Below are 27,781 nucleotides of genomic sequence, written 5' to 3'. Positions count from 1 at the left end.
TCTGGAAGCATCTTCTGGAATCCTGATGTAAACATGAAAAGCTCCCCTTCATCCGAGATAACATATTTGAAAACTTCAAATTTCTTTCCCCTACTCTGCCTCGCTGCTCCAGGATAGATACCATACTGCCTCAAAAAGTTGAAATCCATCTATTTTTTTGTGCCATTCCGAAGCCAAACATGAAAAGTAACATTTTCCCTAACGGCCGTGAGTTAGCAAAAATTATAATAATTTGAAGAAACCCACACCTCTACAATCTAATTTGTCTAGATATTTCACTACATCTTATATATGCGATTTCCAAAATGAATCACTCACCACTTGCTGACCAAGTCCTACAAAACCGGAGTGAAAGTACCTGGGGTGAAAATACCCCTCATTGAAAACCTATTCATCACAATTGGTAGCATAGTTTTGGAAAACTCGCTGGACCAACACAAAAACAGAAACAGATCAAATAGATCACTTCCTCCTTTTAGAAAGCTGGTAAAGTTTGATAAAAGTGCAATGAAATTCAACGTTTCCGTCACTGTAGTACAATCCGTTTAACCACCTTAAGTTATAATTGTAAACGCATTTAACCGAAAATTTACATTAAAATATATAGGCTTGTTTATTTAACGCTTATGTAAAATAGTTGTAATTATATTGATAGAAGTCATTGACAAATTACAGGATTTTGAAGCTGGCCATAAGATATGTCAGCCATTCAAAACAAAAACGTGTTCACTGTGTAACTGCAAAGACAATGTATTAGCAGTTATAGACGTGAGGACTTGTTATTTATTGGAAACGTAATGAATAATTGAAACAAAACATTGCTGAGGATATGTATTTATAGACTTTTCAGGATGTTTTGGCACATTTACACTCTCGTCAATTATGACCTTCACAAGGGACGCACTCGCCGTTCAAGCATCTCGTCCCCTTCGGACACCGGACCTCAGCACAGGTTCTTCTAGGCCTGCAGGCAGCAGTTGTAGGGTACGTACTATTGCCTGGTTTTATGTAACAAACCTCTTCAGGTTTGCAGGTGGTATCTTTGCATGTTATTGGGATACACTCATTGTTAATGCAGGTAGTTTCTTCGATACATAAGATCGTGGAACAGTTCGGGAAAGGTCTGCACATCCTTTCTGGAGGACAAGTGTTTGTAAGGTAACATTCCTCTCCTCCACCACAAGCGTAGTTCTCACAGGAGATACCTTCTGTTGTGACACAGCTTCCATCGTCACTGCAGCAACTGCCAGGATCACATCCTGTGACATCGCATGTTGGTATGGAGACCTGAAACATTTCCGGTTTTACCTAGACTCATATTTTCATTTGCGTATTCAATATTTCAGTAATAACCATTTGAATATCTTAACTGACGTTGAAACAATACAGATGTACAGTAAACTTGCACAACATTATGTTAGTATTCAAATTACAAGTTATTTTTGAAAATAAATTAAAGCAATGGCAACAAATAGTAAAAGCGCACCAAAGAAATATTGTCTTATTTGTATTGCTCAATTATAAATTAAATAGCCTATATCATTTAAAAAATTTATTTGAGTTTTATCTTATTATAAAACCAAAGAGACATTATTTTGAACATCTTTGAGAAGTAGTATTAGTAGTCTGATAGGTCGAAAATTGTCTATTTCATCACTCTAAATAATGCACAACACTGTCAAGATTGGCATATATTATAATATTTTTAACCCTTGCGATACCCACCCTTTTTAACCTTCACAGAAACTATTGCGGCTAGTGATCCTCGATTTATATATATATATATATATATATATATATATATATATATATATATATATATATATATATATATATATATATATATATATATATATATAAAATAATTAGTGTGCTTATGCATGTCCGATTGGGTCCCAGTTTCTAGAACTGTTTTTATAATCGATCTTGACATAAAACTAGCTGCTTTTTCAACCAATCTTAAAGGATCACCTATGATAAATTTATATTCAATGTCTACATCAGTTCCTTTTCTGTTAGTGTTTTAAAGGGCCTCATATTTCTGGTAACTCGCTATCAGAGGGGAACTCCTTCTATTACTGTTAACTTTTCCTTACGAGCATTTACAATTCCCTTATTCAACCCAACCTGTTAAATCGTGAATTGATGTTTAATATTCGAAAGTCACAAGGGATTTTGATGTACCACCTTGAATTACTTTCAAGTAATGATTTATGGTTCAACAATTAATTATAACATGTATTTTACCACAATTCCAATTATAAATTAATGTAACGTGATTACTGGTATTATCAAGAATTACTAGGAGTATTCTTACCGATGATTGAAGAATGCTGAGGAAAAAGACAACAACGCTAATTCTTAACACATGAGAGAATGGAGACAGTACAACCATAATGGTAATTTGGTTTGAATATGAACTCTTTTCCTTAATAAAACAAGGCGCAACAAACTAAAAAAATATTGCACTTTCCTACAGTATAGTATACGTTGTACTTTTATGTGCTGGATGATTTACTGGTAACCTATAATTCCTACACTATTCATAGCACTACGTAAATTGTAGCCTAACTGTAAAGAATTGACATTAATGAACCATCTGGAAAGCTTATGGCTTCTTTACAAATCGAACGAATGGTCAATCAATCTGTAAAGATAACCCTCCATTTAAATGTATTATTATGAATGTAAATGTAATTTATTCTAAAAACATATTTTGTGGGTTTAAAACATATAAAATGTACAAATAAGTACGGTATTAAAGTTTCAATAGAATAAATATTTTATACTTTATTTATAATTAAATACAACATTCTGGAATTCAAGCAAAATGGTTGACCTTAATGGGATAGCCTAAATTAAGCAAGAGGATTTATTGTAGTCAAAGTTAAGAGACTTGATAACTTACCTTCTGTATTATGCATGTCTAAATTACTTCTTACAATTTTTTAATTTATTGAGGTAGTAAGTGTAATCTTGAGATTTTTTACGATTCTTAGCGGATTTTATTTACCAATCCCTGAGCATAATTACGAGAAATAATAAAACACTCGTTATACAATGAGAATTTTTGACTTCAAATACGAATGTATCCATCTTCTGACTGACAAATCTTCCATTCCACCATATAGGCTTGAAAGTTTGCAGTATTCAAAAGTGTCTTTAGGATCTCTTTTGCAGATCGTATTGCTGTAGATTTTTAAGTACCCCTTCAGTCAGTTGTATTTATTGTAGTCAATTGTCACCATAGCATACCTATTCATTTGCTCCAGGATCTGTCGCAATTCAGCTTCAGCATGGGTATTGCTACAGCAAAATGACTTTTACGGCCAAAATTTCCCATAGCTTACTAATCCCAAGCACTCTGAAAGTAAGAGGTAGGTTATTGTCATAAATCTCTACCATTACAAAAGTAGCAAGCATTCTTCTAAAAGCAGAAGCCACTGGGAAACTAATTGTTGATTTATTGACGCTACAAAACAGAAAACTCCAATTACATTGCAGCATTTTTGCATATAATAGTTATTACAAAATTTACTAAGTTCGTACACTATTAACTTACACAGAAATACCATATAATAAATAAATGTTATAGATATATTGTAAGGAAATTTGGAAACACATAAAACACGAATGTTTTGATGAAGAAGTAAAAATAAATGAACATCTACCTACAGTCCAGTAAATCACCTGCACTATGCGATACAGACTACAATAAATTAAATAAAACAAATTAAATTAAATTACATACACAAATCAGGTACCTACATTGTAATTTACCTTTTGAAAGAAGATACGACCGAAGGGCTAAGCAATCAATATTTTCAGGTAGAGCACTGCCTAGTCGTATCACATTCAATGGCCCCCAGACTGGTGCGTGCGAAACGAAACGAGGACTGAACAACGCTCGAACCCTGGAGTTCCGACAGAAGTACTTGTACAGTATTAGCCAAAATAAACAGTACTGAACTCTGGCTAGTTTGTTTCTACAGTTCAAAGGTTGTCCAGTTTGTATCCTGTAGGGAAACCCACCGATGTTTTTGAACATTCTTCGCATTGACGTATTGCTAATATTCAGTTTGGGAGAAGTTCTCATATTATGTTTCTTTTCGGTGACTTTAACACTTGTTGCAACACTCTTCCGTGGATTTCATTTGTACACACAGGAGTTGGGCGACGTGAAAAGCCCTTTCGCTGTGTCAAAACACTACCTGTTCTTCGAAACTTTTCAACAACATTAAGAATCACAGCATTATTACTAGGCGGGTTTTTGTTGAATGTTCCTGAAAACGTAATGCAGTGTATGACAAGCTTGGCCCACCCGCACGTCTAATTCCGTATGAGCGAAAATAATGCTCTACGATAAAAACTTTCTCTACCGTTGTTAGCACCATGTTATCTAAAACTAACCTCAGATAAGAAAGACGTAATGAACACGAAGCCGCGGCAACAATAGACAATTGAATCAGCAAATGGAGAAGGCAACTACAACTGATTCAGTTTCAGTACTGTTTATTATGGCTAATACTGTATTATACTTATACTTGTAGGATGTTGAGATGTTCAAAAACATCTTCAGGTTATTTTTTGGGATAAATATTAATCACTACACCTGCTAACAAGAACGTTGCCAGGAAAATATTGGGGGGAAGGTCAAGACAACTGATGTTTTTCCCGTAGTGGACAGAGTAAAGCCCCATTTTGTTCCTTAAAAAGTTCTTGGCCCGTTTCTTTGTTGAGAACGATCTTTCAGCAGTACATGTTAGTAATACTGAATCATTTAAATAATAATAGTTTACTAAAAAGGAAATTGAAATAATTGAAAATTGGGGGGGGGGGGTATTTGGACCGACTTGAACCCCCTGGCTGGCTACGTCCCTGCATACTAACGTTATAGAAGAAGGCCCAGAAGTTCAGGGCCTGCAGATGCAATGTCGGCAACTTTTCACCCAGATTGAATTAAGTTCCCCACTTGCTTACAGCAATTATAATTATGTGGAAACATTCCTTTCTATCAATCTTATTTACTTTTTGATGACATTCGGTATGATGAACAGAAAGTAAACATAAAATCTATGAAGAATACAAGTATTATTTTGTCAATACAGTAAATCAGCTTGATCAAATGCTATGGACTATTTTCAACTGTTAAAATGCTCTTTGGGTGATTGCAATTTAGGTTCTAAATTTGTATGGAGGAAAATAGTTTACATCATAGGTCGATCCATTAAAGAGTGAAGGATTCGACGGTTTATTAACATAATAATTAAAACAAATTATTCGTGTTATTGATCCAAGTGTTCTTAAACTTGACAAAAGTACTGGTGCTTAACAGCTTAATTATAAACTAAGCACGTCTAGTGATTACCCTACATCTTTAAATAGTATATTATGTTATGTAAGGTACAGTTTAGTTTCATGCTTGGTTATAGCATAATTGACGCGGCTGAGTATATAGGCTAATTATCAGTATATTAAGTAAACAGCAACCTTGATTGACTTTAGTTAAACTTTTGATTTTCCCATAGTTTGATTGTAGTTCAACAGACACGTTTTAGAATTGAAAATGAAGAACTTAAACTTGTATTTCCTTATTTCAGCAGATTATAATTTACGATATTGAAGAATCAAATTGAATTAATATTGAAAGTGGAGTAGGCCTACCTCAAGGTTCTGTGTTTTGCCGTATTTTGTTTTGTTATAGCAATAGACGATCACACCACTCTCGTAAAGAATAATAATATTTATGAAAACATTTTATCACGACCAGATAGATCTTTAAGAAGGAAATGGGTTGGATTCATGAATTGTCCCAAATTTATGAAAATCTACAAAATAATATACGTTACCGTACTGAGAAAAACGCTATTTTATCACGGAACGTGATCGAAGGGAAGAGATAACCACTACTAACATCCCACTGTTTAGCTCTATTGTACAAATAGCCGTACAAAGCAAAATTTTGAAAGAACTTTAGTTCTTTCCTAGAAATCAATTATCACCATTTAGTTTCGTGACCTAAAGCAATAAATGATGACACAATACTAAATTCCTCTTCGATCGCTTCTGATAATCAGCTTCGATCCGTTATAAGGTGCAATTTAGTGGGAAAACTAAGGATCTCCTGGTTCATCATATGCCATTTCCCCAGAACTTTAGAATTTACAGAGCCGTACTCTAAGGTTTCTTTGCTGTAGCATTAGTGTTCTTGTGTTCCAGAGTTGGATTCCTCGTCACGGTGGGTTTTTTAGAGACGATATATAAACAACATATAACAACAGTTTTCATTCAGCAACTTTGTAAAGGAAATAAGAGGGGCTAAGATACCAACAGTTTCCTACTTTATATTAATTACTCTTACCTTATATTACGGAGCTAGACAGAACAACAGTTTAAAATCATTATTGATTTAGTTTATAGTTCATGAAGGTAATAATGCACTGTAAATGAAAAGCAGTTTGTTTATTTTGGAAGAACTGCTAACAAATTGAAGATTCTTGGAGCATTGGAAATATTTTTTATTTTTATTTTAAACACATTTTGTGAAGTCGCCTGACGATGGAATCATTGATTCTGAAAGGCCTCGCACAATTAAATTAATTATTGGAATATGTGTTGTGATTCGCTAGTGATATTATATTCTAACAAATTGTCGTATTATGCAGCCTTATATTATTGAACCGGGAAAAAGGTTGGAATTAAGTGAAATAAACGAAGATTTTAACCAAAACTATGTAGAATTTAATTCATCATTATTAGGAACAATGATATAGTTTGTAACTTATAAAACCGTAATTACAACAGTTATGATCTCCAGGAGCTCGGGTAGCTCTTCCTGTTCGAAATAATCCGGGACACACGTGTTGTCCACACAAGCGTACCCGGGGATACACCCGACAATATCACAGGTCAGGGCCGGACGGCAGGTGGGTACAGGGGGGCAAGGGCCCCTCACGCAGACCACTTCCTTCATGAAGCACTCTTCTCCGGAGGCGCACTGGATGCCGTAACAGTCGGGCTCCAAGACGCAGTATCCGTCGATGCAGACGTAGTCCTCGTTACAGCGGATACCCGTGCACTTGCTGATCGGGCCGCACATCGGCACCGGGAGAGGGCAGGGGGTCACGAAGCACGGGGGCTCCTCTAGGTAACACTCCTGCCTGGAGCCGCAGACGACTCCTTCACAAGTGGGCTCCTTCACGCATAGCCCGTCGTGGCAGATAGTGCCCGCGTCGCACTCGACCATGTCACATGACACGTTCAACCTGCAGGTCGGGACTTGCAGACATGGCGGGTAGGAACACTGTATACGCTCCAGACGACAAACCTCACCCTCGCTGCAGGTTATGTCGTCACAGGTCGGCTGTGGGATACACTCGCCGTTCACGCAGACGAAGTCTTCCTCGCAGGATGCTCGAGCGCATGGGTCCACCGGATTTGGGTCCTTCACGCAATGCCCGTCCTTGCAGATGAAGCCTCTCCTGCAGTGGACGCCGTCACAGGAACTACCAGGCCTCTTCACCTGGAACATTCAATAAATAAGCAGTAAGAATGTAATATCTCTCTCTCTCTCTCTCTCTAGTGATAGGCAGGGTGCTTATGCGAGAAAATGTTTATGACATAACAAACTGAGAACCACTTGGCTCTCTCTCTCTCTCTCTCTCTCTCTCTCTATATATATATATATATATATATATATATATATTTATATATATATATATATAAATGTTTTATTTCTAAATTGCTGGTTTTTTAATGTTTTACCTTCGATCCGGCAGACTGCGCTACGACACGTAATACAAAGTGAAATGATACTTAACAGCTGTTAATACTGTACTTTCAGCTGAAGTTCATCAAAGAGGCAGAAACATTTGTTTACATTACATTTAAAATTTAGAAAGTTGTTATTGTAAAGTGCTTGATTAGTAGTGTAATACTGGCTGCATAGAAGACGTCATTACCTAATTTTAAATTTAGATTGCACCAATGATCAATAAACTATCTAATGCAATGAAAATAGCCTACTATTAAATTATTATGAAAACAACCTCATTGTACAAATCCGTGAATGTTTGCACATAAGGTAATCGAATTTGGTTAGATCGAAGGTAAATGAAAAGAGCCGAAAGAAGACGTTTTATGATCGAAATTGGTTTTCGTTGATACATTTTCTTGAAGGCACACTCCACAATAATACTGGAAATATCTTAGACAGAAAATTAATTTTAACAGACCTAATTTGATTCTTTATAGTCGAGATTCATCCATATAAATTAATTGTTTTGAATAACTTATCAACACCTAGCGAAAACCACGAAAGATAGAGGCAGGAAATATGGTACATAGGCCTACCTTCATAATGCGCCCAAGAGGCTCACGAAGGAACGACTATCAATTATCTCAGGAGTGTTTAGAATGTGATAGAAAAAGAATACTTGAATATAGTGTGCTGTCTTTCAACAGAAAATTGCGTGCGAAGCCGCGGGCAACTGCTAGTATTTGTACATTATTGTTAAATATGCTTTCTGGTTTCAATACAAATATAAAAAAAACCGGTACTTTGGGATTATACCGACCACACCAGTATGAAGAACACAAAAATAGAAATTTATAGAAACAAACATGATAGAACGAAAAAACAACTCTTCAATTACAAAATTACAAACTTACAAGCATTTCCAGGTATTGTGATCGGTATTGTTGTCGCTGTTATCTTATCTTTCTCGAGAATCCTGATTACGGCAGGCCGCGCGGCATCACGTGATTTGCACGGTACATCATTGCCTTTCCATTACAATTCAATTTATATTTCTGATTAGCCCCTCTAGAATTTGATATTTTACTGATAGGTACTATCTCGAGGGATGTTTTTCTTTCGTCGACATCAGCGCGGGGCAGCACCGAAGGTGCTGTCGAAGCCCGCGCTGATGGCCGGAGGCACTCGCATTTTGGGTGGCGGAATGTGATCAAGAATAAAAACAAGTTTTGAGTGTTTTTTTAATAAAAAGTTTAGTTTGGTAAATGTTTGTTTTTGTTGAATTTTTGTGTTTGGAGAAATGTAGAGGTAAAACACGGAAGTACAACAAAGCGATGCACCAGCTGAACGGGCGGCGAGACTCTGCAATCACGTTATCTACTAGACGCTCGACTTTGACCTCTGTCTGAGGATGGGGAGGTGTTTGCGATAAGACAATTCCTGTTTTATATTGACGAAATATTGTTCTACGCTAATCTAGTAATCAGTAGAAACGAAATGTGAAATAACGATTCATGTCTGGGTGTGGTCGGTATAATCCCAAAGTACCAAAAAACCATTATGTCCAATCAAACCTATTTTACGATTCTCAGGTATGTTACTGACATAGTGCAATTATGATGTCTTACTGTAACGTAGGCCCTAAGTACAGATTTAAGTAGCATAGTGATAGTTAGTAGCCTAAAATGGTCGTTATTATAATTTGTGAGAGATACATAATTATAAATATAGCCTGTTATCGTCGTATTAGGTCATTTTTGGGAATTTGTTATTTGGAGTACGTTTTCCCGATTGTCAAGGCCGTAGCCATTACGGGGGAATTAGGGGTCCAACCCCCCGCCCTCGACATGCACGATGGTTGATGTTAAAGTAGGGTTTCATTAGAGCAATGTCTCAAAGCTAGCTAATCCCCCCCCAAATTTCTTTCTGGGCTACGGCCTCTTCGGTTATCAGAAATAATTAAATTAGAAAATAAAATAACGCATCGGCAAGCTGTTGGGTAAAATTGACGATATACGACAGAAGATGATAAAATTTCGAATACATTGAATTTCTTTTTTCTTCATGAAAAATGTAACTGCTTATTCACACTTCGCTTCACTAGAACTCGGTTTGGATACAAATTCCCCGAACCCAATTATTTGTTTCCACCAGGGCCGTACTCAGCTTTGGCGGGTCCCGAAAAAAATATTTGGCGAGCTCCGTCACGTCCCGCGACCGCGCCCCCGTCGTACCGTTTCACCCCCCCCCCCCCCGTTATCTCATTGACAACATCTTATTAATTTTTTAATGATATTAAAATCAGTACTAAGTTACAGTTATTAGATTGAACAATCTCGTCCGTCAACACTGTCTCTTCAAATAGATGTGTGGTGGGGCCCCGGTAAAATTGTTCGAAAAAAAAAACGGCAAGAGTACAGGCCTGGATTGAACCCCTGTGCAAGCCTAAATACACCGAATTGTCTTAATTTTATTGTGTGTGACAAATGTAGTATTTATTCGAGTTCTAAAAGTCGGTACTGATGTCTAAAATGTTAAACTTTAAACTTCCAATTACAAACCACTTTTTTTAAATATAAGTAATGTTACCATTCAAACAATAACTAAGCTACGAGTAGCGGCTAGCGAATAGCTACGACAGTCATGGGGGTTGGTCGATGAATGCAGACGTATTGTGACCTGTAGTTCAGTTTTGATAATTTAGTGTTGTGTTTAGTTTTTTATTAAGTGCATGTTTTAGAGTTAGTGAAGTTGACACACGACATGGTGGTTGTAATTCCTGACTTTCGCCTGTCACAACGCTCTGGTATGATTTGTTTATTTTAACCTAATTTGTAATTTTGTTTTAGGTTAGTTATTTACCTGAAGAAGAGATCAGATTGCAGATCTCGCAACGTAGTGTTACTGATGTTTTTGCATCACTGAACGATAGAGATTTATGATGGGTAAAACAAATATTAAATATAACTGTTTTCGTGTATAGGTACATATAACTGTTTTCGTGTATAGGTACATGTTGTAACTCTGTTGTTTGGATGACTTTTCCATGGGATAACCTCAAAAGCGTATTTTGAGTGGGTAGTAAAGAAAACTTGTTCGCTCTATATTTTACGTTTTTGAGGTTATGTCTAATGACTCAATCGGAGATACGTTTCAGGTTAATCAACAACGAAATACCCGGACTGTTATCGGTTCTCGGCGCTATCAAAAAGCTGAAGATAAGTGAAAATCCCCATGACACAACTTCCGTACTGTCCCAATTAGTGAAATCATTTAGGACGTCAATGACCTAGTGGGGAGGGGGGTGGTCATCATTGACTGCATTGGTCACACGTGGGGACAAAACATTCATACGGACTAGGAATGGTGAGTTTGGGGATTATTTCAGCAATTCAGGTTTACTGTCACATATGGGGAACCTTTCCCACTTAAAGTTAACCAATGAAAACAAAACTCGATACTTGATTGGCGAACAAAGTAAGCCAGTGAAGTTTTCAGTACCAAAGTCATGAACGTAGCCAGGAAAAAAATTTGGGGGGGGGGTTCAGACAACTGATATTTTTCTGTAATGGACAGAGAGTAAGGCCCTATTTTGTTCCTTAAAAAGTTCTTGACCTGTTTCTTTGTTAAAGAACGATCTTTCAGCAGTACATATCAGTAATACTAAATTATTTAAATAATAATAATAGTTTACTAAAACTTTGAGGGGGTACGGACCCCTTGGACATCCTCGCTGCTACATCCTTGCCAATGGTTCTATGAAACACAAGAATGGAGGACTATTTCTCAAGCCATTACTTTTGATTTCTTTTTTTATTTTATCAATAGCACTTGTTTACCTTCTTCCATTACCCCCACTCCTCCAATATGTTTTGGCAGTACTCTATTAAGAGAAACGAGCTTTACTTATGTTAGTTTCCGAGGCCATGAGGGAAAATTCTATCACAATGAAATCCAGAGGTGGGGGATTGTGAAATAGGCAGAGATGTCCTCTAGTGACATAATAAATGAGTAAACACAGCTACAATAACCTGAGTCCTCGTTTATTAGACCAGGCTTATTGGGGGTTTCGCTGTCATTCACTTTACCTAGAGATACATACAGTGGCTCAAACTGGTGTCTACAATTATATGTATTGTAGTTCCTTAGTAGCATTTATAATGAGTCAAGTTTGTTTGATTAATTTTCCTTAAGGAAAATGTAGCCTATTTACAAATATTTTGATTAGAACAAATGAAATTAAAAAATAAAATGGTGTAAAAAAAACAAGAGGAGGATATAAACTTAAAAAATAAATGTATTAATAATTAATACACCATTTTTTCAAAATAGATGTAATAACAATATTTAAAGATAATCAATTCAGTCATACAAATTAGCAGATAAATTTCATTGTTATTTACAATAACCTACTATTGTTATTTTAAATTAATTGCTACACCCACCATCCACCAGGCCTCAATTTGGTGTGATCCTATTTATCGAATAGGACCTGCCTCAATATAATCTCACTGTCAACTAATAAGACAATAACAGAGACTGTTTAGATAAATGCGATTTTAGACAATATTCCTTCAATTTAGCTTTGTTGTATTCCTTAATAAAACATAATACCAGGCGCAAGTGCCTACATTCGGAATTACAAATTTATCAATATTTACTCACTAATTTTTATTTTTTCAAATTTTTTCTCAAAAAATTAATAAAAAATATTTTTTTCTTTTAAAGTATAAAAATTATTCAAAAAGTTTAGTTTTTGTTAAGTAAATTAAGATTTTTTAAAATTGTAAATACATTTTTAAATTTTATTCAATAAACATTTAAATTAACATTTCCTTAAAGCGAAAACCATTGTTTGATTTTTTAAAATAGTTACAATAAACTTCTTTTATAACCTATCTCTTTCACTGTCATAATATATTTTTTGTAGTTGAAATAGGACCATACACTAGTTAGTAATCCTGACCGTTCTGGTAAAAACCAATTTCATAAAGCATGAGTGTAAATAAATATTTAATTTTTATAAAAAATATACTATCTAATTTATTTGAAAAAACTACATATTCATAGTGCTTTTAGCATGCCATTAAAATATATTATGAGATAATAAACATAGGTTTTTGAGTAGATAAAGAAAATAAGTGTACCAATTCTTTTGTAATTTATACTCCTTTTTTTCAATTATATTTAACTATATTCGCTTTGAACGCTATGTAATAAAGTTTGGTAATTTTTCACTATATCGTTCATAGTCACTTTAAAAAATGTTTTAATATGATTTTTAACACAAAATTTCATGTTTTTTTTTAAATGTTCAAATTTTGTTTATGTGTATTTAAAAATTATGCCTATCCCACCCAATTCTCTTTAAAACGAGGTGATATATGATTGATTATTAAAAAAATGTTCATCCTCCAACAATGACAGTTTGAGGGTAAGTAAATATTGCTTTAACAGTAATAATTTATACCAGATTTTCAAGTTCTTGATAAAACATGAAGAATGATGAAAATTATAAGTATAACTTGACTTCATCTAATGTAACATCTATTTTAAGTTATAATTTTCTCTCTCTTCAAACCAAACAAGTTTTGCTCAGAGATTGACTTGCTTTGTGTAGGTTTTGTATCTTTAAAATATTTAATTTGATGTACTACTCAATATATCATTCCATCTAAAATTTTGGATTTGCTTCCATCACCCTTTTGGGAGGTGACAGGGGTAAATTTAAAATCGATAGATATGTTCTCAAATCATTCAAAAGTCAAGATGTGAATCTTTTTGAACACCAAATATATATTTGGAATTTTATAAAGGCAACAATACTTTTACAAGGTTGATAGTTTGTGTATACTTTATTTAATACAACATGAAAAATGTCTGGTGATTACTGAAAACTTCCACTGCAAAATCTAGGAACACAAAATCTTTTTCAATATAAATAAATATTACAAAAAAATTATGTATTTTCAAAGAAAACAAGTCTAGACTTTTTTAAATATGGAACACAAGTATTCTACTTTTAGCATCAAGCATATATCATTAACTTTTGTAAAATATAGTTCAGTTTAACAGTGATTGAAGATGTTGCTTTATAGAATATTATAGATGAAACCCATTTCTCTTGCAAACATTTTCATAGTGTCTACTTTTATTATATTTTATACATATTTCATTCTGTTGTTAGAAGATACCGCCCAAGTTGTAGGATTCAGAGAGTCATAAAACCCATATTTTCTAGTACATATATTGTCATAGTGTGTTCTTTTATTATTTATCAGATGTTGCCAACTTAAATATTTAAACTATACAAGTTTACTTGCTTTTACTCATTACTCACATATTGTATCATGTTTAATTCCTTACTAATGCATTTTTTTAGTAAAAATGAACCTTCTGGACAGTGTTTCATTACTACTTTTACAAATATGAAAATTGCAAAAAAAAAATAGTTTTAATTGGTACACATTATATTTTGTATTTTAAAAGGAAAATAAATATATGAGTTTAAGGTTTCAGAGGTGATGTGGAAGATTTGATGAATGACAAATAATATTAAATTTGAAACATATGCTTACCTTGGATCTCTTAATTCCTTCAGCTAAATCAAGTTCACCCAAGATAAAAATAAAGAGCAGAACCACAATGTGGATAGACTTGAACTCCATTATTTGCGGTTCACTCAATGTGCAATACAGTGCTTTATTATTTCCTCTACACTTACACGACCTCCTGGTGACAAGATAACGCCTTGAACTGAGAAATGCTATCTCGAACGGAGACATTCATAGATTGGCACCATAAATCATCGAGGCAAGCCATGCCGTTGTTTTCCAACAATAGTTCGCTCTTACAATTCTGTTGCCTTTCAATGAAGCTCGAGGGTTGGTCAAATTTAATTTTAAGGACTTCAGAAACGTGTTTGTAAATATTATTTTAAGTACAAAATGTCTGAGATCAATCAAAAACAAAATTCTCTTTTGGTATTGCCTATACGCTAAGGTGAATCAACATTTTTTTTTACTTATTTCCTGTTTTATAGCATCTAAAATTACCCTAGCTCATTTGATTTTTTCTAGGTTTATGGATAACGGAGTCGTGATCTTTTATAAAACATTTAAATGGTCACCATATTGGAACAATGAATGCTCAAGATATTTTATGATCAATTTTTATATAAAGTTTGGACTTCTTTTAGCATTTATTTTGTCAGTTCTTAGTGAAAAAGATATTCTTATAGGATTGAAACCTTTCAAGATAACCAAAATTCCTTAAAACAAAAGTTTTGAGTAAATCTTACGTGCATTCCAGAACATTTAGTTTTTTCTGTAGGTTCAAACATCACGTAGTTGTGAATAAAGTTAAAATGGCATACCAAGCTGACAACAAACTTAGCCAGATATTTACAAGGTAAAGTTTTGCCAAAGTTTCAACTCGTTTGGGCTTTTTCGGTCAGTTATCGTTTTCAAAAGCTGCATTATAATGAAGCTATTATGTAATTCTATAAATAGAATTGTATAATTATTTATGTCTTAAAAATCCCACCCTCCCTATTAACTTTCTTATGAATAAAAATAGAGTGATTTTCTTTGGGGAATGTTTATATGACTAACTGAGGAGTTTTTTTATGTATGAAAATTTTTTGACTCCCCCATTTTGGGAGTAAGTCAAAATGTTTAAATAAGAACCCCTAGCAAGTGACAACTCATTTTAAAGGTACTATAAAAAGAAGAAGAATGGCACAAACTAGAGGTCTCTAATGTTACCCTATCAAATTTGGTGGCCAATTAAAGTTTGATTTTTTTATAAAACCCCCACAGTTTAAGTTACATTTATAGTTACTGTAAAGCACATAAAACATTCACTCACTAGTTATTTTGAGAACTTACGAGTAATCATAAAACAAATTATAAGAATCTACCATGATTAACATAGAATTTATTTGGTTTTGTTTGACTGAAGCCAATTAGGAAGTCCTGGGAGTACCAATATCTGGTTTTGCTATGTCATCAATGTTCCCTTGATCTACAATGTTGAGATATGGGGCGTTAGCTGTTCAACAATTTTTTACTTCCCACATTGCTGCTCTTGTAGATATTTCAAAGAAAATGAATGACATACTGTAATGGCACTCTCCAGAACCTTGAGGTTAACTATTAAAATCTCTGTATAAATAATCTGAGCAGTGAAAATGTTAGTTTTTTTGAGTAATTTTTAAATAAAAATATCAATATACCATCACATAGAATCATTTTCCATGAGAGGGTTCACTGAAAAATCTAGTTTGTGTAGATTTGAAGTTATTTTTGTAGGATTTCCACTACAGCATTACAAATTTTCCCATACATGTTAGTATTATGGCCATTTATGATAGGTTTTCTTTTTCATTTTTCAGTCCATTATCAGATACAATGACAGTTATTAATTTTCTTTGTAAAAAATTATGTAAATGTTAAGTACACAAAGATTTGATGCTATTAATCGCAGTTTTTGTAGCCATTATAATACATTTTTCTTTCTTTTACAACAAAAATTGTGTTTCTTAAAATATAGCAATTTTTCCTGAACTTTCACAGATGCCTTAAAATAGCAGAGCATTCTTGGTTTACTTTTTGCGTTACTGGGCAGTCTTCAAAGGTAGGAAAAATGGAAAAAAATTGATCTGGAGCGATTTTATTCAAATCAAAATTAGCTTAAAAAAATATTAATAGGATTGATCGCTTAAATCTCAAGGTAAAGTCAAAAATCAATTTTGTTCAGATTCGGAATCGGATTCAAAAAATCTGGATTTGATCATCACAAACAATTGGTTTATTCCAACTTCTGTGCCAATCACGTGTTTTAGATTAATTTTGTTTTAGCACATCATACAAATGTAGCTAAGCGAATCTAAAAATTTACAATTTTCTCTTGAATATGCTATTAAATGACAGATATTTGGTATTTGGCCCACAGAAAACATTCTCTTGTAATCTCATTTTAATAGTTTCTCACATACATATGACATGAATCTAAACGTACTGGGTGAATTTTTAATGACACCCCCCCCAATTTTGTCCACTTTTTTTTTTATATAAACTTGGGCTACCACTCGTTATTTCTGAGTAACAGGTACTTCTTTTTCATTAATTTTTGGATGCCACCTTAGAATCACATACATATTAAAAAATGTAAAGGTGGTAATGTAACGCATGATTTTAATGAATTTTTCCATTGAACACGATCAAACTATCTGTATTTTAATATTTTTATTTATTCTCGAGACACTGGTATTTTTAGGAATAATAAGAATTTTTGCCAACACATTTATACTAAGCGACTACTTAAATCAAAGTAATTATAACTTATTAACAGCTTACCTTTAGTAAGTGGGTGTTCAAAGTAGCCTTCAACTTCTAACTGTAGTATACAGGGTGTCCCAAAACATCTGCCTTCCATCTTGAGAGTATTTTGACCCGTAGAATTACATTTAACAAAATTATTTATTTTCCAATTTGAATAAAATTCCTTATAACGTTTTGCAATTGGTTCAGTGAAGCATATTTTATGTATTTTGCAAACTTAAGACATTAAAAAAATTTCATTATAAACTAATGTACGTAATGGTAAAGAAATTTAATGATAAAAGTAAAAAAAAATACAACATTAAAATCATGTGACAACCATAGAAGTATGTCTAATAAAATGATTTATTTTCCAATTTGAATCAAAGTTTCTTGTAATGCGTTTTAGGCAATTCAGGTTCAGTGAAGCTTTATTTTATGTTTTTTGCAAACTTAGATATTTTTTTAAATTTCATTATAAACTAATGTACATAATGATAACAGTAAAAGATATTAAGATAAGAATAAAGATATTAACAAAACTGATTGCAACGCCATGTTCAGTAAAAAAATACAACATTAAAATCATGTGTTTACAAAACTTTTGCAGTTAAAATGTTTAATATACTTCTAAAATGGCAGCAGAAAATCTTAATTTAATCAAAATTTAGTACTTCATAATAAAAGTGCTACTAAATAATCAGTGATAGTTCGGAGTCGACATCTGAAGAAATGTGGAAAAAAGTAGAGGGGGTGGATATTTAAAATCACCCTGTATACGGAAATCCTGAAGAGTATTTTGGTTATTAAAGGGAGAAAAAAATCCACACACCAACTGGTTTTGTCTTTTTATTAGTCTTACAATAATATAAAATAAACACATTCACTTGATCAGTGTCTGATAGTTCAAAACACGTAAATCAAACAGGTAAACAACAAAACTGTTAAGACTTATGACCCTGTAAGCGGTAATATTACGCTAGACACGTTACGACAAAGATTGTAAACTGGCATGAAATAACCTATACATAGTATGTCCATTAAAACACTTACGCCTCAATAGGAGAGCTACTAGCACGAGTTCATACATAAACTTTGTTCAAACATTAGATAAATAAACTACCTAAACGAGTAAAAATATACTAACTTCGTACTACAGGGAAAATTAGCGATATAAATCTAGTAATACTAATAAAAATTTGTAAATCACTAATGTACATACGGGAAGTGTCGACAGAGAGATATCCGATAAACTAATAAAGATCGTAACTAAAAACAACGAACGGAAGAAGTAGCGTTAACAAAAGTAAAATAAATAATAACAATGAAAATCAACAGAAAGAAGAGAGAAGTAAATATAAACGAATGTGGATAAATTAACAACAGGATAGCAGAAGTCAATATACAACCAAAGTCCACTGGAATGGTTCTGACGGCTTACAATAGTTAAGTACCAGACTTATAATTACTTCAATGTGCTATGGATCTAGCTACATACATGGGTTCAACCCAAATCACTGATTTGAATACTTAACTTTAAAGTTTTTGCACCTTTCTTTGAAGTAAGACCCTTCTTTCTGCCAGTAAACGACGACAACGCTACAAACTTCCAAAACATCATCAGTTTTATGTTTATTTTGAAAAGGGGTAATACAATATACTTGGAAAGGCAGTATATATTGCATTTTTGGAAATTACTGGTTGCACGCAAATTAAAAAAAAAAAATCCCATCGATCACGGCTTTATTCAGATTTTTTATAAAATCGGACTGAAGTGTTTCAAACCTTCAAAGATTAATCTTCTTAATTATTTATTAAAATCAATTCATCTTTTCATCAAAACCTAACAAGAAAGAGGAAAACAAATTTCAATAAAGACAATATATTGTCTTCAGTCTTATTAGTCTTAATTTAAAGATTGAATAAACTTCTTCAATTTAAAGATTGAATAAAATTGTTCAATTTAAAGATTGAATAAACTTTTTCAATTTAAAGATTGAATAAACTTCTTCAATTTAAAAATTGCATCCGTGAACTGTCTTAAAACTTAAAGATCACATTTTTAATGTTTTTAACGCGTACAACCAGGTGTATTAAAACTGAATTATATTCAAAGATTAAGATTTATTATTGATTCCAACTTGAAAGGGGACCGTGTTGCTGCGAAAGAAGGGTCTGGTGAGAGGGGGGACAAAGGTTAGAGGTCGGTGTCGTACCAGGCCGCCGCCACCTGGTTGTCGGGAGGAGGTGGGGGGACCTCCAGGGTGTCAAAGTCCAGCGGCCCCGGGGTCACATCCATCGGCCCATACTCCGAGTGTTGCGAGCCGAGATCTACACCCTGCATGGAGTCTAGGAGTACCTGGTCATAACCTGAGGACACAACAGCAGCGTTAACGGTACGTTGAGGTAGTTGCGTACAAGAGTGGTTTTATACGTAAACGTGCTATTTCTGGAACAAAAATGCCGTACAAATGTAAGGTCCCTTCACTCTCGCAGTTAAAACTATGTACACAACACTGTAAAACAGAACTAACACAGATGATACAAAGATTGTGCCTTCACGACTGCAATACTGAGTGAAGCAGCAGATACATAGCTGAAATTTAGAACTAGGACAGACTAATCGCTTTTTGTAAAGGCGGGCACACATAATAGCAGCAGCTGAACGTATAAGGATCAAATATCACTACACAGCTTATCAAATGTGCCAACACACACAAAATCCATCCATCTGCATCAATATGTTTTGGAATCTCTCTGGAGGTCATTTTTAGAATGTCTGCAAGCAAATATTTTGACTAGTGCATGTGATAAACTCTGTTTTCAACAGTTCCATGAGGGCGGTAGGGTTTGTTTACCAGGAAGGAGCTGACTGCTTTAAACACGTGTGTTGTGTTGTGTTGCCTTCTAATCGAAATACAACAATTAATAGAAGTTGTGAGATGCCACTGAGTTCTTTAAACCTATGTTTACCTTATTACCAAGACATCAATGCTAAAAATACCAGAACAGAGTCTAATATAACCCCTAAACCTTTCCTAGTTCGCACCCAAATCTTGCATAAGGTAATGGTATTCACCATGTAGTTTTCTTTTTTATTAACCCTCCCTCTGGCCTGTAGACTCATTTTGAGTTCCTCTGGGTTCACTCTGTAATACCTGTGACACTCTTTTTGAGTTCCTCTGGGTTCACTCTGTAATGGCCAGCAACTCATTTTGAGTTTCTCTGGGTTCACTCTGTAATACCTGCAACTCATTTTGAGCTCCTCTAGGTTCACTCTGTAATACCTGCGACTCATTTTGAGTTTCTCTGGGTTCACTCTGTAATACCTGTGACTCTTTTTGAGCTCCTCTAGGTTCACTCTGTAATGGCTGTGACTCATTTTTGAATTTCCTCTAGATTCACTTCTGTAATGGCCAGCACTCTTTTTGAGCTCCTCTAGGTTCACTCTGTAATGGCTGTGACTCATTTTGAATTCCTCTAGATTCATTCTGTAATGGCCAGCAACTCTTTTTTGAGCTCCTCTAGGTTCACTCTGTAATGGCCAGTGACTCATTTTTACTTTGCTATTTGAATGTAAAACAATATTTTATATGGACCTGTAAAAAAACCGGTGCAATTTTGGTTAATTTGCTACTTTTTATGCATTAATATATTTTTAAAGTGTTCTATTTTTCTTTTTTAATAATAAATTCTGCATTTTTTGGCTAATTTGTATTTTTCCTAAACAATAACCAGGGAACTCGATATTTGTGATTTTGCTCAGGAACCACTAGTTTTTCGAAGTAAATACTTTTTGTATGGGTTATAATACTTTTTTCCAGTTAAACATCAAAATTCTACATACTTCGGCATAAAATAAGTTACATTTGCCATTTTAGAAACCCTTGTGAATCGGCCAAAATGGACTGGCAGTGTAGAAGTTACTATATGGCCAGTTAGAGGGTTAATTCGATTACCCAATGTGACTTTTTGGACACTGAATAAAATAGTACCATTCGAATCATCATCCTCAAGCTATGGCATACTTTTTGAGAAATTCCCGTCACACAACACATCACAGGATAACTGAAGCGAACAGCGGAGGAGGTTACGTAAAAAAAAAACCCATCCGTCTGCTGCCACCACAAAACACCAAAAAACAACCAATCAGGTCCCTCTTTATCTTTAGAGATATGAAATCTAATTTTTTTACATACATAAAACTAAATTTAGAGAAATAAATAATTTTTTCCGTTGAAAAACTTTAAAACTGTATTTTTATCTTAAACCTATAATACTTTACAATATTAAAAACATTATTAATCTTTAGGATTCATTTTTCCTTTGTAGACACTTAAATTGTGACATTTTTGTGTGTAAGACAAAGACAATAGCATAAAAATTAGCTAAATTATTAGTTTTTTCCAAATACTCTGCAAAACAGCTGTTTTACCTCCGGGATTCTCAGTAGTTCTTAGTCAAATGGTGTTGGTGCATTGTTTCTCACCATCAATATTTCGGTCCAGGAATGGGTTTTGTAGATATAGATTTTTCATTGATTATGTTTTCTTGGTCACATAATGATTAATATACATTTTAATTTCCGAGATTACATTTAAACTCAGTAAGAACAATATAATTAAAGACCAAACATTAAACATTTTAATATGTGTGCAAACAAGTTCACGTGAAGGTTTACTCACAACTCCAGCTGGTCACAATGAAATTAATCTTCTTCGTCTTCGGATGAAATAGCTGAAACTGTTCGTTATTCACAACAAAGTACCAGAAAATTGAAAAAAACTGTTGCCATACCAAACTAATATTGCGGTCTTAGATAAAAAACGAAATCGTTACATTTACACCAAATTAATAAAACACACCAACAAACTCCACAATCAGAAAATCATAGAAAAAAAAACACACAATAAAAACTGTGCAAAAGCTACTGTACAATCCGTCACAGTCATGCAAAATGTACAACAAAAAGCCAAGCGAGCAAACTCTGGTTACCTGAGAGCGAGTGGACCGTCCTCCGGCTCAGAACCCGCCTTAAAACAAAACATCTGTTACCTCACCACGGAAACTGACACGACGAGGAAATTGTTAAAGGGACATTTTCATAACAAAATCTATACCTGAGGATAATGTTTCTTTTAGTTGATATCCAAAGGAAGAACTATAAACTAACAAAATATGACAAATACTGTTCAATTTATAGCACTTTGTTGTTTTTTTGTTCAATACCCTGAACATAAAAAAATTATTGAAATTTTTAATATGAATACTGTTGAATCTCAACAAAAAAATTGGCTTCTTCTCCATGGATATTTTTTATTAGTTTACAATTTTTCAAAAATCTTTATGAGGTAAAAAAAAACAAATTTGAACTGAGGATTAAGCACTAAATTGTTTACATAGTATAGGATTTCAGCTCAATATAGGCCAAAGTTTGATTTAACAAAACAAAAAATCAGTTTTTAAAAAACCAGAGTAAAGTGACATAAAAACATTGAATTTTGGATTATATTTTTAACTCAATTATTGAAAATACATACGCATTGAGTCATTTAACGTTTGTAGGTGTAGAACATTTCGTCTACGATCGCTCACTCTACCTTAGTGGTGTTAAAACTCAACGCCGTGTGTTAATTGCGTCTACAAAATATACTATACATAGTTAACTTATTTTACAACTCAAAAATCAATTCGCTGCATTAGGATAGGAGGGGGGGGGAAATAACAGGGTGAAAATTACGAATTTATGAATTAAATTGATAAAACAAGTTTTGTAAATGAAGTTCCACAAATTGAAAGACAACTTTGCCAAGAACAGGTGTCATCGCTAGATGTTGAAAAAGTGGTACTTTGTGTCCTTGGTTTCTAGTATAATAGAACTGAAGCTTAAACCTTTTTTTTAAACAAAATAACAAATTACATCAAATTTAAGTCAAAAGTTTCAAAAAAGTTTTTAAAAATTCTTGAAAAAAAATTAACGGGTACAATGGAATATCGAAAGAATTGACAAAAAATAATGAAAGATTTATTGGATGGGTGGACAAACATGTTCAATTCAAGTACTTTTCTACATAATATTTAACTTCCACTAGTTTTTCAAATTTAAGCATCTCCGCGAGACTGCTGCATATATTCTCGGACGGCAGCTCGAAAAACCGTAAATAGAAAACGTAATTAGTGAATTATCGTACTTTTGTAAATTATATTTTACCTACAGTTAGTATTTTCTAAATTCAAGTCCATGCTCTGCCGCGAGTCTAACCCATATATTTGCGGAAGATTGCTGATCGGCAGAATGTAAATTATTAACGGCCAAAACATATTTTTGTTGGTCTTTGTTTATAAGTAATTAAAGAAATATATGCTGGAAGCCATATTATAATGTATCAAATTACGTATTAAAGTAGAAGGTATGATATGACTTTTTTCTTAAAATACACCTATTTCTCTAAATCTTTGTAAATCCATTAAAAATAGAGGTATTCTTGGATTACTTTAATTTTCATATATTATTGGAAAAAACCTTACAATGACATACATTGGATTGGTAATGACACTTTAAATCATACTTTCGGATTCAAAATTCAGGAATCAAGGAAAATTTTTAAATTTGAAATTGGATTTGAAAAATTCTGGATTAGCCAATTGATCTAAAAACAAATCGTCCTCGCATTGTACTGTAATGTAACACAAATGTGATGTAATGTGTAAGGGAGTGGGCGGAGAGGACGCAGCTAGCGTAGCACGTGACTATTGCCTACCTGTCTGGGGGAAGGGGCGGCCACCATGGCTGCTGTGAACACTGGGTGGGCCAGTCGTGTACATTGCGTCGTATCCTTGATCAGGTGCTAGCATGTCCTGTCAACACAAGTCTACACTAGCCACTACCCGTGCACTGCGGCTCTAGCTTCATACTTGTGCAACCCTCATCCGTGGATATTAGCAAAGTTTCGAATTGAATCTAATTTTTTGAAATTATTTTTATACTATTCAACTATTTCCTTTTTGTATGCAAGAAGCAAACATTTTTAATTTATTTGTTACGATTTGACCTTTTTAAAAAACTTATTACACTTTTCAATTTTATTAAAACACAATAATAAAAAATTTCCATAATTAATGTTTTCAAAACATCTTAGCGTAATAATTACTTTAACGGTAATTGACAAATCTTTTTCTACAAACTGCAATAAAGCAAGAATCGTTTCTTCTTTGCTACAAATTTAATTTTGGGGTAGATGCAACTCTACGCCAGAAAAATTATTATTTGTAGTCATAATTGATAAAAAATATCAAATAAACCCATAAACATGCATAGTTACATTGTTCTGTTCTCAATATGTCAATGAGTCAACTTTGCATTATACAATCTTCAGATACTGGAGATTTTTGTATGTTATTTTTAGCCTCATGAAAATCCACTAACCTACCTGAAAGATCGTTAAATCAGTAAATATTAAAATGGACGTTAATCAGCTGCCGACTGCGCATCTGAGGCTCCGCTTTTAACATAGAACGAAGCTTAAAAACTGCGTTATAAATAGAAACTCATTTGAAATTTATAAATGTTCCATTTCAGAAATTTAGTGTCACAAAGCTAGTGAATTAAAAAAAAAAAACAATTATCTGTTAATTCTAATTGGTTATCATTTATATTAATTTCTTATGGGGATATCTATACAGAATATAAATGACCAACAATTAGTATTAAAAAGATAATCGTAATTAAAAAAAAAATTAATTAGCATTGTGACACTAAAATCTAAGATTGTGAACTGAAACATTTGTGAATTTGAGACGAGTTTCTATTTATAATGCAGTTTTAAGTTTTTGCCCATGTTTAAATCAGAAGCGCTAATGTGGGGAATTTAATTTTTCATATTAACTGAAAGAATTAAATTCAAATTTTATTTTGCTGTAAGTTTTTCATTACTTTTTATTTACTAAATATTATTTTATTTCTAACCTGTAAAAAGAACACTAAATGAACAAATAAAAGAGTGATTAAAAGTGTGCTGTGTAAAATAAGCGTAAACCTTCACCTAGCGCTACTCTAAGTGTATTTACACGCTTGAAGTGACCTTACAGCCAGGTATGTGCCAGTATAATCATGTGACTAATGTGACCGTGTCGCTTCGGTAGCACTTCATATCAGCATGCGACCTTGAGAGTTGCACAAGTACTTGCAAAGCGTAACATAAACTAGTGCAGAACTGTCATTTCAACAGTCATTCACATAAATGATAAAATAAACACTAAAAACATAATGTACACAGATACCTAAAAAAAACCATTTACACAATGTCTAAGTAACTCAAGCTATGGAAAACAATAAAATTGAAAATACACACTAAACTAATTGGTAAATATTAAACCAAAAATATTTAACACAGAAAGTAACTTTAAGATAAGATAATAATTAAAATTTTTTATCCGTTAAGCAAGTAAAACCGCATTACTAAAAATGGACAAATACAATTAAATTTTAAAACATTATTAAAGTATTTTTTGTTTGAAATTCAAAGTAAAAATATTTTCTTACATAAGGATAACAATTTTAGGTTGGATATAAGTACTTGATATTTCCAGTGATAATTTTAAAAATGCAATAGAAAATTTGTTTTAGAGTATTGCTTGAATCTAATATTATATGTACGTTTTCACAACAAACACTGAACATAAATAATCACGTTTTTAGTTTGTTTCAAAATTGTAAGAGTAATTGCATTATTATTTTAAGAAACTGTGAACATTTAATACAGTCATTATTCAGATAAATATATTTCTGCTGTAAAAAGCAAGTATGGAAATGTAAAGTTTCTTTTTTATTAAAACACTGGGATTTTTTTACTAAATCAGCACACATTTTTATTTTTGTTTTCTGAGAACTACCTAAAAAAAACCAAAAAGACTGACACTAACTATTGCATTCAAAATCCAACCAATCAGGAGACAACTGAATAAAACACCGACTGTGTGACCACTGAAGAAACAAAGACAGGAATTAACCAAAACAAGAGTACGCTCGGGAGAGTGGACATGAGCACAACGCTCGGGTTACCTGGAGGTCAGGACCCATGCCCAGGTCACCGCCGGCCCACAGGTTCTGGTCTTCCCGGAACAGAGAGTTGGTGAGTTCCATGCTGAGCCTCTTCTTGTAGTCCTGCGGCTTGTCTTCTGACATCCGGAACAGCACTGCGGCCGCGTACGTGGCTGCAACACCGTCAGTACGTTACCTCGCGCCACGCAACACGCACATCGGTGACAGCAATCAAAAACAAGTAATACGTCAACGCTTACAAAAAAAATTATATGTTGGGAAAGAAGTTTAAATTTAAAATGAAAAAAATTGAGAGAACACTAAATGCATGAAAATCACATTTTAACATTATGGAAAAAGAATAATATTTATGGTACAAACTATTCTAATCTTAGAATAATACAATACAATATCGTAAATTATTCAATGTTACTTCCTTAAGTAACTTTTATCTATATAGCACAAAATATTGCTTTTCTATTGTTTTGTAAATGGGAAAATTATTTATCCTACAATGAAGAAAACATGATTTAAAGAATATAAATGCACTATTATAAAATTTAAAGATCAGGATAATTTATAGAAAGTAAAAATAACTAGTTCTATAGAAGATCTCTGTTGTGGATATATTATAATTACCTACACTATTAGATAGTTGTAATTTTTTATATTCTTTATATAAGTTTTTTTTTTAAATTTGTTTAATAATTTAGATTTGTTCAGTTACAAAATGAATATTTACTATACAATATCAGATCATTAAAGCCATGGTTCTGAAAATAAATTTTTGTTTTCTTGGCTTAAAAAGAGGATATAATAAGAAACAGGTTAACAAAACCATAAGAATTTTGTATACTGGTATTTTGCTTTGATAGCACGACTCAAATTGTAATATAAACTTTTTTGAGTAACTACAGGACAAGACTAATTATAAATTTGATGACGTCAATGATTGGAGATTGATTAATTAATTGGTTACACAAACAAACAAACAAACACACTGTTGTATACCAATTTGTCGGAGAAGCTTCAGACCAATTCTTTTCGATTTCATTTTGCAAACTCAACTTTTGAGCACAAAAGGAGCTCAACAATCAAATTCGCCTTCTGTCATCATCAGCTCTGTCCTGTCTAGTACCGCCAGTGCCGGTTAGTTACTAAGACATACCGACTCCTTCGTTGCGTGAGTGGAGGAGCTCTGTGAGCGGAGCGGTGGCTCCCTCCTGCTCGATCATCTCCGCGCCCTCCTTGTCCGTGGCCAGTTCACACAGCACGCCGGCCGCCACCCTCTGGATGTTCTCGATCTCGTTGAACAGCAGCTGCACGAAGATCGGGATCACCATCTGCTGTCGGATGATGGACCGGTTGTGACTCTCCCGCGCGAGGATGTGTAACGCGCCGACTGTGCCCTCCACTATCTCTTCCATGCGCACACCGTCCGCGTACGCACTCGGTGCTTGGCTACCAGTTGAAGCCACACTTGACCTTTGCTGTAACGTTAAACAATAGTTCAGACTTTAAACAATAGTTCAGACTTTAGACAGACTTTAGATAGATAATAGTTCAGACAATATTTCTTTTCAATAGTTCATATTAGACAATAGTTCAGACTTTAGATAATAGTTCAGACTTTTAGATAATAGTTCAGACTTTAGACAATAG

General features: G+C 33.6%; 3 protein-coding genes across 6 annotated transcripts in view; all 3 read right to left on the bottom strand.

Annotated features, from left to right (window-relative positions):
• Positions 1-763: 763 nt before the first annotated feature.
• On the bottom strand, positions 764-2,474 carry LOC124367092 (keratin-associated protein 5-1-like). Its single transcript, XM_046823746.1, has 2 exons — positions 2,318-2,474; positions 764-1,287 (listed from the first exon to the last, which is right to left on the bottom strand). Exons 1-2 carry the CDS (start codon positions 2,393-2,395, stop codon positions 877-879), a joined length of 489 nt encoding a protein of 162 aa, XP_046679702.1. The 5' UTR covers positions 2,396-2,474; the 3' UTR covers positions 764-876.
• A 4,244-nt stretch (positions 2,475-6,718) lies between these two features.
• LOC124367091 (fibropellin-1-like) lies at positions 6,719-14,524 on the bottom strand. Its single transcript, XM_046823745.1, has 2 exons — positions 14,335-14,524; positions 6,719-7,522 (listed from the first exon to the last, which is right to left on the bottom strand). Exons 1-2 carry the CDS (start codon positions 14,422-14,424, stop codon positions 6,782-6,784), a joined length of 831 nt encoding a protein of 276 aa, XP_046679701.1. The 5' UTR covers positions 14,425-14,524; the 3' UTR covers positions 6,719-6,781.
• Positions 14,525-17,914: 3,390 nt separating this feature from the next.
• Positions 17,915-27,781, bottom strand: part of LOC124367237 (armadillo segment polarity protein) — a 34,780-nt gene continuing 24,913 nt past the window's right edge. For 2 of the 4 annotated variants that reach the window (XM_046823916.1, XM_046823917.1), the window contains 4 exons: positions 27,288-27,609; positions 26,141-26,292; positions 23,841-23,937; positions 17,915-19,449 (listed from right to left, as the gene is read on the bottom strand). In XM_046823916.1, the coding sequence (XP_046679872.1) occupies positions 19,277-19,449; positions 23,841-23,937; positions 26,141-26,292; positions 27,288-27,609 (744 nt within the window). In that variant the 3' untranslated portion in view covers positions 17,915-19,276. Of the gene's footprint in view, positions 19,450-22,074; positions 22,113-23,840; positions 23,938-26,140; positions 26,293-27,287; positions 27,610-27,781 lie in introns of all 4 variants that reach the window. The other 2 variants (XM_046823918.1, XM_046823919.1) reach the window with 2 other exon arrangements.

Source organism: Homalodisca vitripennis, chromosome 8, assembly GCF_021130785.1.
Source record: "Homalodisca vitripennis isolate AUS2020 chromosome 8, UT_GWSS_2.1, whole genome shotgun sequence".
In the NCBI taxonomy this organism is placed as follows: domain Eukaryota; kingdom Metazoa; phylum Arthropoda; class Insecta; order Hemiptera; family Cicadellidae; genus Homalodisca; species Homalodisca vitripennis.
The sequence above is the reverse complement of the archived record's forward strand: the minus strand, read 5'-3'. Positions and strand labels throughout refer to the sequence as shown.

Bases quoted from the DNA above. Each gene is read 5' to 3' on its own strand.
- LOC124367091 (XM_046823745.1), bottom strand. From the start codon at position 14,424: ATGGAGTTCAAGTCTATCCACATTGTGGTTCTGCTCTTTATTTTTATC. The intron at 7,523-14,334 runs GTAAGCATATGT...TGAATGTTCCAG, and splicing joins AAGGAATTAAGAGATCCAAG to GTGAAGAGGCCTGGTAGTTC.
- LOC124367092 (XM_046823746.1), bottom strand. From the start codon at position 2,395: ATGGTTGTACTGTCTCCATTCTCTCATGTGTTAAGAATTAGCGTTGTT. The intron at 1,288-2,317 runs GTAAGAATACTC...GAAATGTTTCAG, and splicing joins TCAGCATTCTTCAATCATCG to GTCTCCATACCAACATGCGA.